This window comes from Pan troglodytes, chromosome X, assembly GCF_028858775.2.
Source record: "Pan troglodytes isolate AG18354 chromosome X, NHGRI_mPanTro3-v2.0_pri, whole genome shotgun sequence".
Lineage (NCBI taxonomy): Eukaryota > Metazoa > Chordata > Mammalia > Primates > Hominidae > Pan > Pan troglodytes.
The window spans coordinates 16,377,572-16,390,718 of record NC_072421.2 but is presented as its reverse complement, the minus strand read 5'-3'; the positions used below and the strand labels follow the sequence as shown (position 1 = coordinate 16,390,718).

The window sequence follows — 13,147 nt, the reverse complement described above, 5'->3', positions numbered from 1 at the left end:
AGGAAATAGAAGCTTAGAGACATTAAGAAATTTCGGCTGAGCGCGGTGGCTCACACCTGTAATCTCAGCACTTTGTGAGGCCGAGGCGGGCAGATCATGAGGTCAAGAGATCGAGACCATCCTGGCCAACATGGTGAAACCCCATCTCTACTAAAAGTACAAAAAAAATTAACTGGGTGTGGCGGTGCGCGCCTGTAATCCCGGCTACTCGGGAGGCTGAGGCAGGAGAATCGTGTGAACCTGGGAGGTGGAGGTTGCAGTGAGTGGAGATCACACCACTGCACTCCAGCCTGGTGACAGAACGAGAGTCCGTCTCAAACAAAACAAAACAAAAACAAATTTTAAAAAAACATGTATCCCAAAAGAGAAAGGTGTGAGACTTGAGCAATCTACAAATAGGTAATAAAACATATAAAAAGATACTCTACCTAATTCAGAAATGTGCATTTGAAACAGTGAAATACAACTTTTCATTATAGTTTTATAAACTGATAATGCCTAGTATGAGTGAAGGTATGGGGAGATGGGCCCCTACATTCACTGCCAGAAGGGCTGCAAACTGCAAACCAGGAAGCCCTTTCTACCTGGCCATCTACATTTTACATGGACTTATGATTTGATTCCAACAATCTCATTTTTAGTCATTTTCTTAAGGAAATAACTGGACAATTACCAAGGATATATAAGCATGGATGCTTACTGCAACTTTTTACATATGAGTAAAAAACCAATATAACCTGAAAGTCCATCAGTAGAGAACTATAAATTATAAATGAATAAACTATGAATAGCAAATAAATTATGCTACATCTGTACAGTGGGTACTGTACTGCCACTGAAATGGCTGAATTAGATCCCTGCATCAGTACTGAAATAAATGCACTATATATTTAGCAAGAAAGCAATTTATAGAAAAATATGTATAAATATCATGCCATTATAGAAAGACACACGTAAAGTACATTTACACTTTCTTTTTCTCTTTCTTAACAGTGGCTATCTTCGGGTGTGTTGCAATTATTAAAGTCTTTTCCCTTTTTACATTTGTTAATTTTTTTTGTTTTTTTTCTGTTTTCAAAAACAATTACAGGTCAGGCGCAGTGGCTCATGCCTATAATCCCAGCACTTTGGGAGGCTGAGGCAGGCGGATCACTTGATCACAAGAGATCAAGACCACCCTGGCCAACATGGTGAAACCCTGTCTCTACTAAAAATACAAAAATTAGCTGGGTGTGGTGCACACCTGTTGTCCCAGCTACTCGGAAGGCTGAGGCAGGAGAATCGCTTGAACCCGGGAGGCGGAGATTGCAGTGAGCTGAGATCATGCCACTGCACTCCAGCCTGGCAACAGAGCGAGACTCCGTCTAAAAAAAAAAAAAAAAAAAAAGAAAGAAAAAAATTATAAATTAGCAAAAACAGAAGAAAAGTACTTCCATTTTTAAAAAAAATAACATCTAGTTTTAGCCCATCAACTACAGATTTAAATACTTTATACGGGATATTTTATAAGACCTATTTGGTACAAGATTTTATACAGAAGACTGGTACTGGTTAGTAAAGGTTGATAATATTCCAATAAAATAACTTCATTCACTTTAAGTGTTTCAATTAGCACTGACCTCTCTCTTTCCAATAGCTTCTCTTCTTCTAGTTGTTGTTCTTCAATAAAAGTGTCCTCCTCTTCCTCCTTCTGTGAGAGTCCTAGGGAATTTAAATGTTTTATTAAACTGAGCGCTGCAAATCCTTGGTCAAAAATTCAGGAAAAAAATACATGTAATCTTTAATGTATAAAATTATGGTAAAAATCTTTTTCTTAAACTTTCTAACAAAAAGGTCTCTGATCAACCTTCTTTGGTACAACACAAGCATCAAAAAGGACAATAGGGGTGGCAGATAGCACATTACATTTAAAAAGTAATCAATGGTTCCACAATTATACTTAAAAAGGAAATTAGCTTGGCATGGTGGCAGGCACCTGTAATCCCAGCTACTCGGGAAGCTGAGGCAGGAGAATCACTTGAACCCAGGAGGTGGAGGTTTCAGTGAGCCAAGATCGTGCCGTTGCACTGCAGCCTGAGCGACAAGAGTGAAACTCCATCTCAAAAAAAAAAAAAAAAAGGTGGTGGGGGTGTGGAAGGGAACATCCATCTTCACAGAAGAATGGTAACTAAAAAATGGAGAAAAACTTAAGTAGAAAAATCATCACTTTTGCAAGCCCCACTGTAAAATTTAGACAAAGACATTAAAAACATCGAATGAAAGCTTGCTAGAAGAGTATATTCACACTATCTCAACATATCACCCCAGACATGAGGACTAATTAGAAAAGAAAAAAAAATGCAATGCTTTCCAATGGAGCGATCTGGACACTTTTTTTTTTTTTTTTTTTTTTGAGATGGAGTCTTGCTCTGTCGCCAGGCTGGAGTGCAATGGCGCGATCTTGGCTCACTGCAACCTCCGCCTCCTGGGTTCAAGCGATTCTCCTGCCTCAGCTTCCCAAGTAGCTGGGACTACAGGCGCGCGCCACCATGCCCAGCTAATTTTTGTATTTTTAGTGGAGACGGGGTTTCACCACATTGGCCAGGATGGTCTCAATCTCCTGACCTCGTGATCTGCCTGCCTCGGCCTCCCAAAGTGCTGGGATTACAGGCATGAGCCAGCATGTCCGGCCCTGGGTGGGTAACACCTTAACCAGAGTTAGCATCACCGGGAGTGCAACAACCTGACGTGAAAGGTCTCATGATGTATGCAATAAGAAGTTTACAACATCTGCTCTGTAATCCTTTGTTCTAAAGAGTGTTGTTACCTGAAGTTAATCATGAGAAGACAGAACAATCCAGAATACAGGGCATTCCACAAGATAACTGGCTTGAGTTTTTCAAAACAATCAATCCTGGTTTGGGGAAGTTTAAATATGGCCTGTATATGATACCATTGAATTACTGCTCATGTACTCAGGTGCAAGTTTGGTATTGTGGTTCTGTGGGAGAATGTCCTTATTCTCAGGAGTTGCAAGCTGAAGAATTTAGGGGTGAGGTGCTGCTATCTGCAACTGCCATCCAAAAGGTTCAGAAAAAATGTTCTATGTATGTATCTCTTTAAATAGAGAGAAAGAAAGAAAGGCCAAACTTTAACAACTGGCAAATCTTGCTGAAGGGTTCATGGATATTTATTGTGCTCTTTTTTTCAACTTTCTGTAGATTAGAACATTTCCCAAATAAAAACATGAAAAAACAACTTTTAATAGAATAGACATTTACATCCTCTCCCATTCAAAATCTGGGAAAAAAAATCAGTGAAAGTGGAAGAGAAATGGAAGACTGAAATAATCTTAAAGAAATGTTACAGATGTCAGGCTTAAAGAAAAAAGAGTCTGTTTGTCACATGTGTTGAGTACAGTTCTAACTGAAGGCTCGTCCAGTCTTAGATAATTACAATAATTTACTTTTCTTAAGTAAGTAAACTTTATTATTTCAGCAGCTGGAATTAAAATGGGCAACAAATGTAGAATAAGTTCTCAATCATATAAAATAGTATCTAATTGTTCAGATAATTAAATGATCTAATGTACTTAAAGGGCCAGAGAACCTGGCACAGAGGATATGGCCTGACTACTTGCAGAGGTATGCCATAGATTAGACAGGGCATAGACACAGCTGACACTCACAAACACCTGTTGACTGACTCACTCAACTCCCCATCACCTCGAAACCAAGCTCATATACTCCACAGAAGTGATTGCTAACATTTCTGGGTACAGCATTTTCCCCACGTGTACAATCGGACATATGCAATACATACAAATACAATACAGCTGACCCTTGAACAACACAGGTTTGAACCACCTTGGTCTATTTAAATACAGATTTTTTTTCAGTAAACACACTGGAACATTTAGGGGAGATTTGCAACAATTTGAAAAAAAAATAGGTAAGTGGCATGGCCTAGAAACACTGAAAAAAATTAAGAAAAAGGTATATCATGAATGCATAAAATATATGTACATACTAGTCTATTTTATCATTTGCTACCATAAATATAAATCTATTATAAAACGTTAATGCAGAGCTGGGCGTGGTGGCTCATGCCTGGAATCCCAGCACTTTGGGAGGCCAAGGCGGGCGGATCACCTGAGGTCAGGAGTTCGAGACCAGCCTGGCCAACATGGTGAACCCCATCTCTACTAAAAATACAAAAATTAGCCGGGCGTGGTGGCAGCCCCCCGTAATCCCAGCTACTCGGGAGGCTGAGGGAGGAGAATTGCTTGAACCCGGGAGGTGGAGGTTGCAGTGAGTCAAGATCGCGCCACTGCACTCCAGCCTGGGAAACAAGAGCGAAACACCGTCTCAAAAAAAAAAAAAAAGTTAATGCAGATACTGTTAAGCAATACTGTGCTGGCTTGAGCAGCACATATACAGATACTGTTACAATATAAGTTAAGTGTTTTATTGTTTCCTTGCTTAAAGCATTTGAAACAGGCCAGGGAGCGGTGGCTCATGCCTGTAATCCTAGCACTTTCGGAGGCCGAGGTGGACGGATTACTTGAGGTCAGGAGTTCGAGACCAGCCTGGCCAACATGGCGAAGCCCCATCTCTACTAAAAATAAAAAAATTAGCCAGGTGTGGTGGTGCACGCCTGTAATCCCAGCTACTCAGGAAGCTGAAGCAGGAGAATTGCTTGAAACTGGGAAGCAGAGGTTGCAGTGAGCCGAAATTGCACCACTGCACCCTAGCCTGGGTGACAGAGCGAGACTCTGTCTCAAAAAAAAAAAAAAAAAAGGATTTGAAACAAAATGATCTCTGACTTCATTCCATTCTAAGACAGAGAAGTTCGGTCTCAAACATTTTTCCTTGAATATTACTATAAAAGTTGTGCTACAACATAATCATTGACAACTTTTTTTAAAGTTAAAATTTATCAAAACTTATATTTATAGACCATATATGGCACATTCACAGTTGGGAAAAATGTAAACAAACATAAATATGCAGTATTAAATCATAACTGCATGAAATTAACTGTAGTACAAAACAAGGAAAAAAACGCATCCAATGAGGTACAGAAGGAAGAAAAAAATTAACTGTAGTACACACTGCACTACTGTAATAATTTCATAGCCACCTCCTGCTGCTATTGCAGTGAGCTCAAATACTATGAGTATTCACTTAAAACACCTTGTGACACTACTCATCTCTGCATGAGCAGTTCATCTCTTCAGTAAATTGTGTATGGCAGTAAGAAGTGATCTCTGGCGTATTTTTCACTGTGTTTACTACAAAATGGTAAACCTTGAATAACATCATGAGACTCACATAAAGTGCGACTAGCGATGCTGGAAGTGCTCTCAAGAAGCAGAGAAAAGTCATGATGTCCGGGCGCGGTGGTGCGTGTCTGTAATCCCAACTACTCTGGAGGCTGAGGCAGGAGAATTGCTTGAACCCGGGAGGCGGAGGTTGCAGTAAGCCGAGTTCATGCCACTGCACTCCAGCCTGGGCGACAGAGCAAGACTCCATCTCAAAAAAAAAAAAACAAAAAACAAAAAAGAAAATCATTGAGGAGAAAGGATATCTGCGTGAATAGGACGCCCAGCTACTTTTTGTATTTTTAGCAGAGACAGGGTTTCACCATGTTGGCCAGGCTGCCCTCAAAGTCCCGACCTCGTGATCCACCCGCCTTGGCCTCCCAAAGTGCTAGGACTCCAGGCGTGAGCCACTGCGCCTGGCCTGAACAGGTTTTTAATGCAGATGAAAGTATCCTATTCTAGAAAAACACCACAAAGGACATTTAGTAGGAAGAGAAGCAAGCAGCAGGATTGAAAACAAAAAGAGACAGGCTAACTCTACTGTTTCATGAAAACGTAGTGGGGTTTATGATCAGAACTGCCCTTATCTATAAAGCTGCTAACCCTCACCCCCAATCCTTGAAGGGAAAAGATCAGCACCAGCTGCCTGTCTTTTGGTTGTACAACTAGAAGGCCTGGACAATGGAAATCCTTTTTTCTGAATTGGTTCCACTGATGCTTTGTCCCTGAAGTCAGGAAGTACCTTGCCAATAAGGAACTGGCTTTTAAAATTCTTTTAATATTGGACAATGCCCCTGGCAACCCAGAACCCCATGAGTTCAACACTGAAGGTGTCAAAGTGGTCTACTTGCCCCCAAACACAATGTTTCTAATTCAGCCTCTAGACCAGGGGGTCGTAAGAACCTCTAAAGCTCATTACACGTGGTACTCTACGGAAAGGATTGTCAATGCTATGGGAGAGAACCCTAATACAGAGAGTATCAAGAAAGTGTGTAAAGATTATACCACTGAAGATGCTATTGTTGTTATAGAAAAAGCCATGAAAATCATCAAGCCCAAAACAAAGTCCTGCTGGAGAAAAAACTGTGTCCAGATATTGTGCATGGCATCATAGGACTTAAGACAGAGCCAATCAAGGAAATCGTGAAAGAGATTGTAAATATGGGGGGAGAAAAGTGCAGGGGGGTCGGGGTGAAGGGTCTCAAGATATCTTGAAGAAATTCAAGAGCTAACAGACACACCAGAGTAGTTAACAAAAGCCAATTTGATGGGGATGAGTCCTTCCAAACCAGTGCAAGGTGATGAGGAAGAAAACTTAGGTGAAGCAGTGCCATAAAACAAATTGACACTAGACAATCTGGCAGAAGGGCCAATTATTCAAGACTGCTTTTGACTTCTTTTATGGACCCTTCTATACTGAAAACTAATGCATTTAAACTAAAGCAAGTGGTGGAAGAATTGGTACTGTATAGAAACATTTTTAGAGAAATGAAAAAGCAAAAATGTCAGACAGAAATTATAATGTATTTCTGCAAAGTTACACCAAGTGCCGTCTACCCTCTTGCCTTCCCTTCCACCTCCTCCACCTCTTCCACCTCTGCCACCCAAGACAGCAAGACCAAATCATCCTCTTCCTCCTCGGCCTACTCAACATTAAGACAAGGAGAATGAAGACCTTTATGATGAACCACTTCCATTTAATGAAGGGCAAATATATTTTCTCCTCCTCGGGATTTTCTTAGTAACATTCTTTTCTCTAGCTTACTTTATTATAAGAATATGGTATATAATACATATAACATACAAAGTATGTGTTAATCAACTGTTTATGTTATTGGTAAGGCTTAGAGTCAACAGCAGGCACTTAATAGTAAGTTTTGGGGGAGTGAAAAGTTATATGCAAATTTTCCACTGTGGGGAGGGGCGGGGGGCGGTCAGAGTCCCTAACTCCCACATTGTTCAAGGATCAAATGTATATCCAATGGTATTATACAGGTTGAGCACCCCAAATCCAAAAATGAGAAATATTTTGAGTGACAACAATGCTCAAAGGAAATGCTCATTGGAGCATTTCGAATTTTGGATTTTTGGATTTGGGATGCTGAACTGGTAAATACAACGCAAGCATTTCAGATAAGGGATACTCAACCTGTACATGTAACTGTACACACAGAATCATGCTATAGTTTTGCAACTTGCTTTTAATATCTTAATTTCTGACGAGGTAGCTTGTTTCCAGTTATCTCAAGTAGAATGGATGCCAAAGAAGCTATCTGTAATTAAGAGCTCACTATTCCAGAAATCATTTGCCAAGGCACTCCAATCATTTGCCAAGGCACTCTCATAGTAACACTCAACATTCTAGCCTTCTGGGTAATGTTTACCCATCTAATGTGTGCTACAATAAACAGCAGTGTTCCCGGCCGGGCGCAGTGGCTCACGCCTGTAATCCCAGCACTTTGGGAGGCCAAGGTGGGCAGATCACCTGAGATCAGGAGTTTGAGACCAGCCTGGCCAACATGGTGAAACCCCATCTCTACAAAAGTACAAGAATTAGCCGGGCATGATAGTGGGTACCTGTAATCCCAGCTACTCAGGAGGCTGAGGCAGAAGAATCACTTGAACCTGGGAGGCAGAGGTTACAGTGAGCCAAGATCGTGCCATTGCACTCCAGCCTGGGCGAGAAAGTGAGACTCTGTCTCAAAAAGAAACCAGGAGTGTTCCATAGTCTACAGTATTCATGAAGTACCACTAGGCAAAGAATTGTGAGTTGGAGTGGGCAAAAGTAGGAGCAGAAGTGCAGAGACAGGTGCTTAGTCTTGGATATGCCATTAGTTACATAATCTTGACAGACCAGTGACCTGGATTTAGTCCATTAAAATGGGCTAAACTACCATGGGACATGACTCGCCTGACTCTCCACAGAGGCTCATTCTGAACACATTTTGCTAAGTAAAAAGGAAAAAAAAAATCAAAACAATACAAATACCAGCTGTTATAGGATTTAGTGCAGGAAAAGAAAAAGAGAAAGAAGTTAAAACAAATTTAGAATATATAATATTTAGAATAAAACAGATTAAATGAACAAAGTAAAGTAGCTGAAAATTTCAAGGGGGGAGAGACGAAGTACAATAAGGGCCTCAATAACTCCAACCTATTCTACTTTTCCTTTTATCCCTGATGCTTTGTTCTGCCTCTAGTGGATGAGTTTTCAACTAATAAGACAGAAATGCTAACACAGGTTGCAGTTAAACACACTGCTCCTTCCATTCTAAATATCCCAGTACTGACACTAAAATAATTACTCAGGAACACCAATGGTAAATAAAACCTCTATGGCTATGTTTCTCAAGGTCCAAGAATCCTAGTTACTTGAGGCCATGGTCTCTGGATTTTAAGAATTGTCTAGGATAATTTCATGAGCATATTCTGGATAATGCGGATGACAATCATTATAAGCCAGTACTACTGTGTGATTTCAGTGCTCCCATCTGGATTTATAACTACTACATAATTTTATAACTAAGTCCTAATTTTATTGCATTAAGCAGGTAGATTTAATACATAAATGTTAGGTTTTGCCATGTGAAGGTCAAATGACCATCTGTACAAATAAAGGTTCTACAGTAATTTCATAGAAAAAGTGGTAAATAACTATAAGGCAACATTAGTAGAGGCATTCCAAACTCCCATCAGCGCCATATACATATTGTGAGGAGCATTAGTTTCACATCATCCCTAGCATTACCTGATGTAGATTTAAATTTTACCGAATGTGTAATTTCATTTAGTTTTATAATTTATAAATGTATTTTTATTTGTTTGTTTGTTTTTTGAAACAGAATCTCACTCTGTTGCCCAAACTGAAGTGCAGTGGCAGGATCTCGGCTCACTGCAACCTCTGCCTCCCAGGTTCAACTGATCCTCTTGCCTCAGCCTCCTGAGTAGCTGGGATTACAGGCACCTGCCACCAAGCCCAGCTAATCTTGTATTTTTAGTAGAGGCAGGGTTTCATCATGTTGGCCAGGCTGGTCTCGCACCCCTGACCTCAGGTGATCCATCTGCCTCGGCTTTCCAAAGTGCTGGGATTTCAGGCATGAGCCACCACGCGCCCAGCCCATATATTGTTTTATAGTCAAACAATGGCTTCAGGCCAGGTGTGGTGGCTCATGCCTATAATCCCAGCACTTTGGGAGGCCGAGGTGGAAGGATTGCTTGAGGCCAGGAGTTCGAGACCAGCCCAGGCAACACAGTGAAATCCCGTCTCTACGAAAATTTTAAAAATTAGTCAGGTGGTCCAGGGGCGGTAGCTCACGCCTTTAATCCCAGCACTTTGGGAGGCTGAGGTGGGTGGATCACCTGAGGTCAGAAGTTCGAAACCAGCCTGGCCAACATGATGGGGTTTCACCCCATCTCTACTAAAAATACAAAAATTAGCCGGGTGTGGTTGCGCACGCCTGTAATCCCAGCTACTCAGGAGGCTGCAGCAGGAGAACTGCTTGAACCCAGGGGGCAGAGGCTGCAGTGAGCCAAGATCGTGCCATTGCACTCCAGCCTGGGCAACAGAGTGAGACTCCGTCTCAAAAAAAAAAAAAAAAAAAAGAAAAAAGAAAATTAGCCAGGTGTGGTGGTGAATGCCTGTAGTCCCAGCTACTTGGGAGGCTGAGGTGGGAGGACTGCTTGAGCCTGGGAGGTGGAGGCTGCTGTGAGCCGTGGTTGTGCCGATGCACATCCCTCCTGGGCAACAGAACAAGACCCTGTCTCAAAAATGAATAAATGAGCTTCATAACTAGTATTATGTTGATATATATTTGAATAACATAATAATTTGGGTAAACCAAGGGTCTCATATTAGTCAAGTTTGAGAAAAACTTGCAAAACGTCTAATTAATACCTTCAACTCCTGCTGGTTTTACGAAGAAAAACATTCACCGAATACTTACTACGTGTGCAAGGACTGTGCTAGCTGCTGTAATTCATGAAGCTTGCAACTGTAATATTAGATACTTTATAAGTTACACAGAATCAGTGGGCGATCATTCACCAAGACTTCCTCTTCCTGCCTTTAGTATGTTAACATTGTTTCTGACATGTGTTTCTAAATAACTACTTGGGGGCAGAAGTCACAGCTATTTTTCCTCCGACACAATATTTGACTTCCTTCTGACACTGGGGCTTCAAGTTAGGGCTGGAATGGACAGAGCAATTTCACAACACAGAAAACAGAATAAAGAGTCCATCACCTGAGTCTCTCAGTCGAGCAAGTTCCTGCCGACGTTTCTTTCGTTTCTCCTTCTTCAGGGCGGCCCTGTACTTTTTGTGGCTGGAAGATTAAGACATATACACGACGATCAGCGGCTACAATGCAGCGCTGCCCGAGCTCCCTGCTCCTCTGTGCCCAATGAAAGGAAATAGTTCGGGTGCTGAGGAGAGAAACCTTGCTTCCTGTATTTTAATTACAGAACAGCCATCTATCATCGCCTCATCCTCCCACTCCCAGACAGTTCTTCTCCATCCGCCAACCTGATCCTCTCCTCGCTTGCCTGAGCCACAGCCGCCCGTGCAAGTCCGGGGAGGGCACCAGGGCGCGCACCAGGAAGGAATGGAGCTGCCGCGGTGGCTCACTTAGCTTGGCCCAGCTTCTCTTTTCTTCCTGCCACCACATCCTCCATGCCCACGATCGGCCCGCTCGCCTGCTCATCTCCCCGTACGGAGCTTACCTTGGTTTCTCGGGAAACGTCATCTTCTCGGGCGCAGCCATCTTGCCGGCACCGCCCCGCCCCTCCAGGTCTGGCAGGAAAGGGCGGGCCTAAGAGCCGAGACGGGCACGCGCAGGCGCGGGTACCGAGCAACCTTCACCAGCGTGGGACTTGAAACGGAAAGCCGGAGGTACCCTTCGGCGGCTCGTCTTCCAGAACCCTGCTCAAATAAATATCTCCTTCCAGCAAAAATACCCTGGGGCTTTTACCCCGCCCTAGAAGTAATTGTCGCTTCAGCACTTGCCCAGTGCTGTATCACTGTCTCCCTCCTCGCCCTAGCAGGACGTGTTGTGGCTAGGAGGTTAAAGTCGTACCCTGCCGCTTTTCTCAGCATCCACTCATGAAGTCACATCCCGCACAGAGCTGCTCGCTCGGCTTTATTTCCGACCTGTCCAGGTTCCGCGTCCTTCCGCCGATCCACCTATCAGCGCCTCAGACAAAGCTCCAGACTTCGCTCCCTGCCAGTCACACCTGTTCTGGTCCCGTAAGCAAACCTAACTCCCAGGGCTGCAAAGCTGTTACCTCTGCCCCTGAGGAGTTTACAATCGAGGGGGCAGAGAAGAACCAATACATAATATGATGCAGGCAAAGATGAAGTTTACCTAACATAGTCCACCAAGGGATTCAGGGAGAGCTCTTTTTTTTTTCCTTTTTTCTTTTTTTTTTCAGTATCACATGCGACTCAAATGCAGTATCAGGGACAGCTTTCTGATGCTAAGAGTTGAGTTTGGAAAGAAGATGCCCTTTACCCAGACGGAGAAGGGTGGGAATGCAGTTACAGTCAGATCAGCATAAGCAAAGGCGCTGAAAGGTGAAAGTGGAATATGCTGGGAACAGCAAGAATTTTGGCAATCGAATTTATTTATTCATTTCTTATATATTAGAGACAGGGTCTTGTCTTTCACCCAGGTTGGAGTGCAGTGGCGCAATCACGACTCGCTGCAGCTTCGACCTCCTGGGGTCAAGCAATCCTTCCACCTCAGCCTCCCGAGTAGCTGGGAATACAGGCGCGAGCCACCACGCCCGCCCAGCTATCCAATTTAAAGTGCAGTTCGAGGCTGGGTGCAGCGGCTCACGCCTGTAATCCCAGCAATTTGGGAGGCCTAGGCGGGTGGATCACCTGAGGTCAGGAGTTCGTCAGCCTGGCCAACATGGTGAAACCCCGTCTCTACTAAAAATACAAAATTAGCCGGGTGTGGTGGCACATGCCTGTAGTCCCAGCTACTCTGGAGGCTGAAACAGGAGAACTGCTTGAACCCAGGAGGTGGCGGCCGCAGTGAGCCGAGATGGCACCACTGCCCTCCAGCCTGGGCAACAGAGCAAGGCTCCGTCTCAAAAAAACAAAATAAAGTGCAATTCGAGAATATCAAGGAATACAGTTGTAGTGATGAGCTGGGAGGGCTAGGTTAAGGAGGGCCTGGTGTGCCATGTTAAGAGGCTCTGTTTACATTCTGTAGAGACAACAGTGAACCGTTGAAAGCTTTTTAAATAGAGGCTTATTGTGGTTGTGTTTGTGTTTTGGGTAAATCACTCTGCTTTGCAATATAAAGGATTTAAAAGATAAAACTAGAGTATCACAATAATCTAGGTGAGAGGTGTTGAGGAATTAAACTGGGGCAATGAGAGTTGGGATTGAGAAACTAAAAATCATCCCAACTAATAATCAGACTGTAATGTACACATACAAGGCCAGGGACAAGGCCAAGCAAAAAATGTTCCTCCCAAGGATGCATTACAGCTGTAAAATGACTAATAACCTCTATCTTTTGAGTGATTGAATAGCTTCCTTGGCCTACCTTTGTTCCGTTCTCCTCCAAATTAAACTTTGAGATACTCAATTACTAAACTGCCTTCCTTCCCCTAATCCCTCCTTAGAATTACTCAGCTGAAGCCCAAACTCTGCATAAAACCTCACCCTAATCTCTCTTATACTGACACACTTGGAGCAACACATATGCCCTTCACCCCCAAGTTGACCTTGTCCAGCTCAGTGCATTGGTTGGCTGTGATCTTGAGTAAATTCCTTAATGTCTACTCCTGTTTTCTCATTTGTAAAAATCAAGATAGTAGTAATAGTTCCCATCTC

At 42.9% G+C, this 13,147-nt stretch overlaps 1 protein-coding gene across 6 annotated transcripts in view; it reads right to left on the bottom strand.

Moving 5' to 3' along the window:
• The window catches only part of ZRSR2 (zinc finger CCCH-type, RNA binding motif and serine/arginine rich 2), a 34,736-nt gene extending 21,589 nt beyond the window's left edge, over positions 1-13,147 (bottom strand). For 4 of the 6 annotated variants that reach the window (XM_520951.7, XM_063804833.1, XM_063804832.1 and 1 more), the window contains exons 1-3: positions 11,023-13,147; positions 10,546-10,625; positions 1,620-1,701 (exon numbers count right to left, since the gene is read on the bottom strand). In XM_520951.7, the coding sequence (XP_520951.3) occupies positions 1,620-1,701; positions 10,546-10,625; positions 11,023-11,063 (203 nt within the window). In that variant the 5' untranslated portion in view covers positions 11,064-13,147. The other 2 variants (XM_063804830.1, XM_063804831.1) reach the window with 1 other exon arrangement.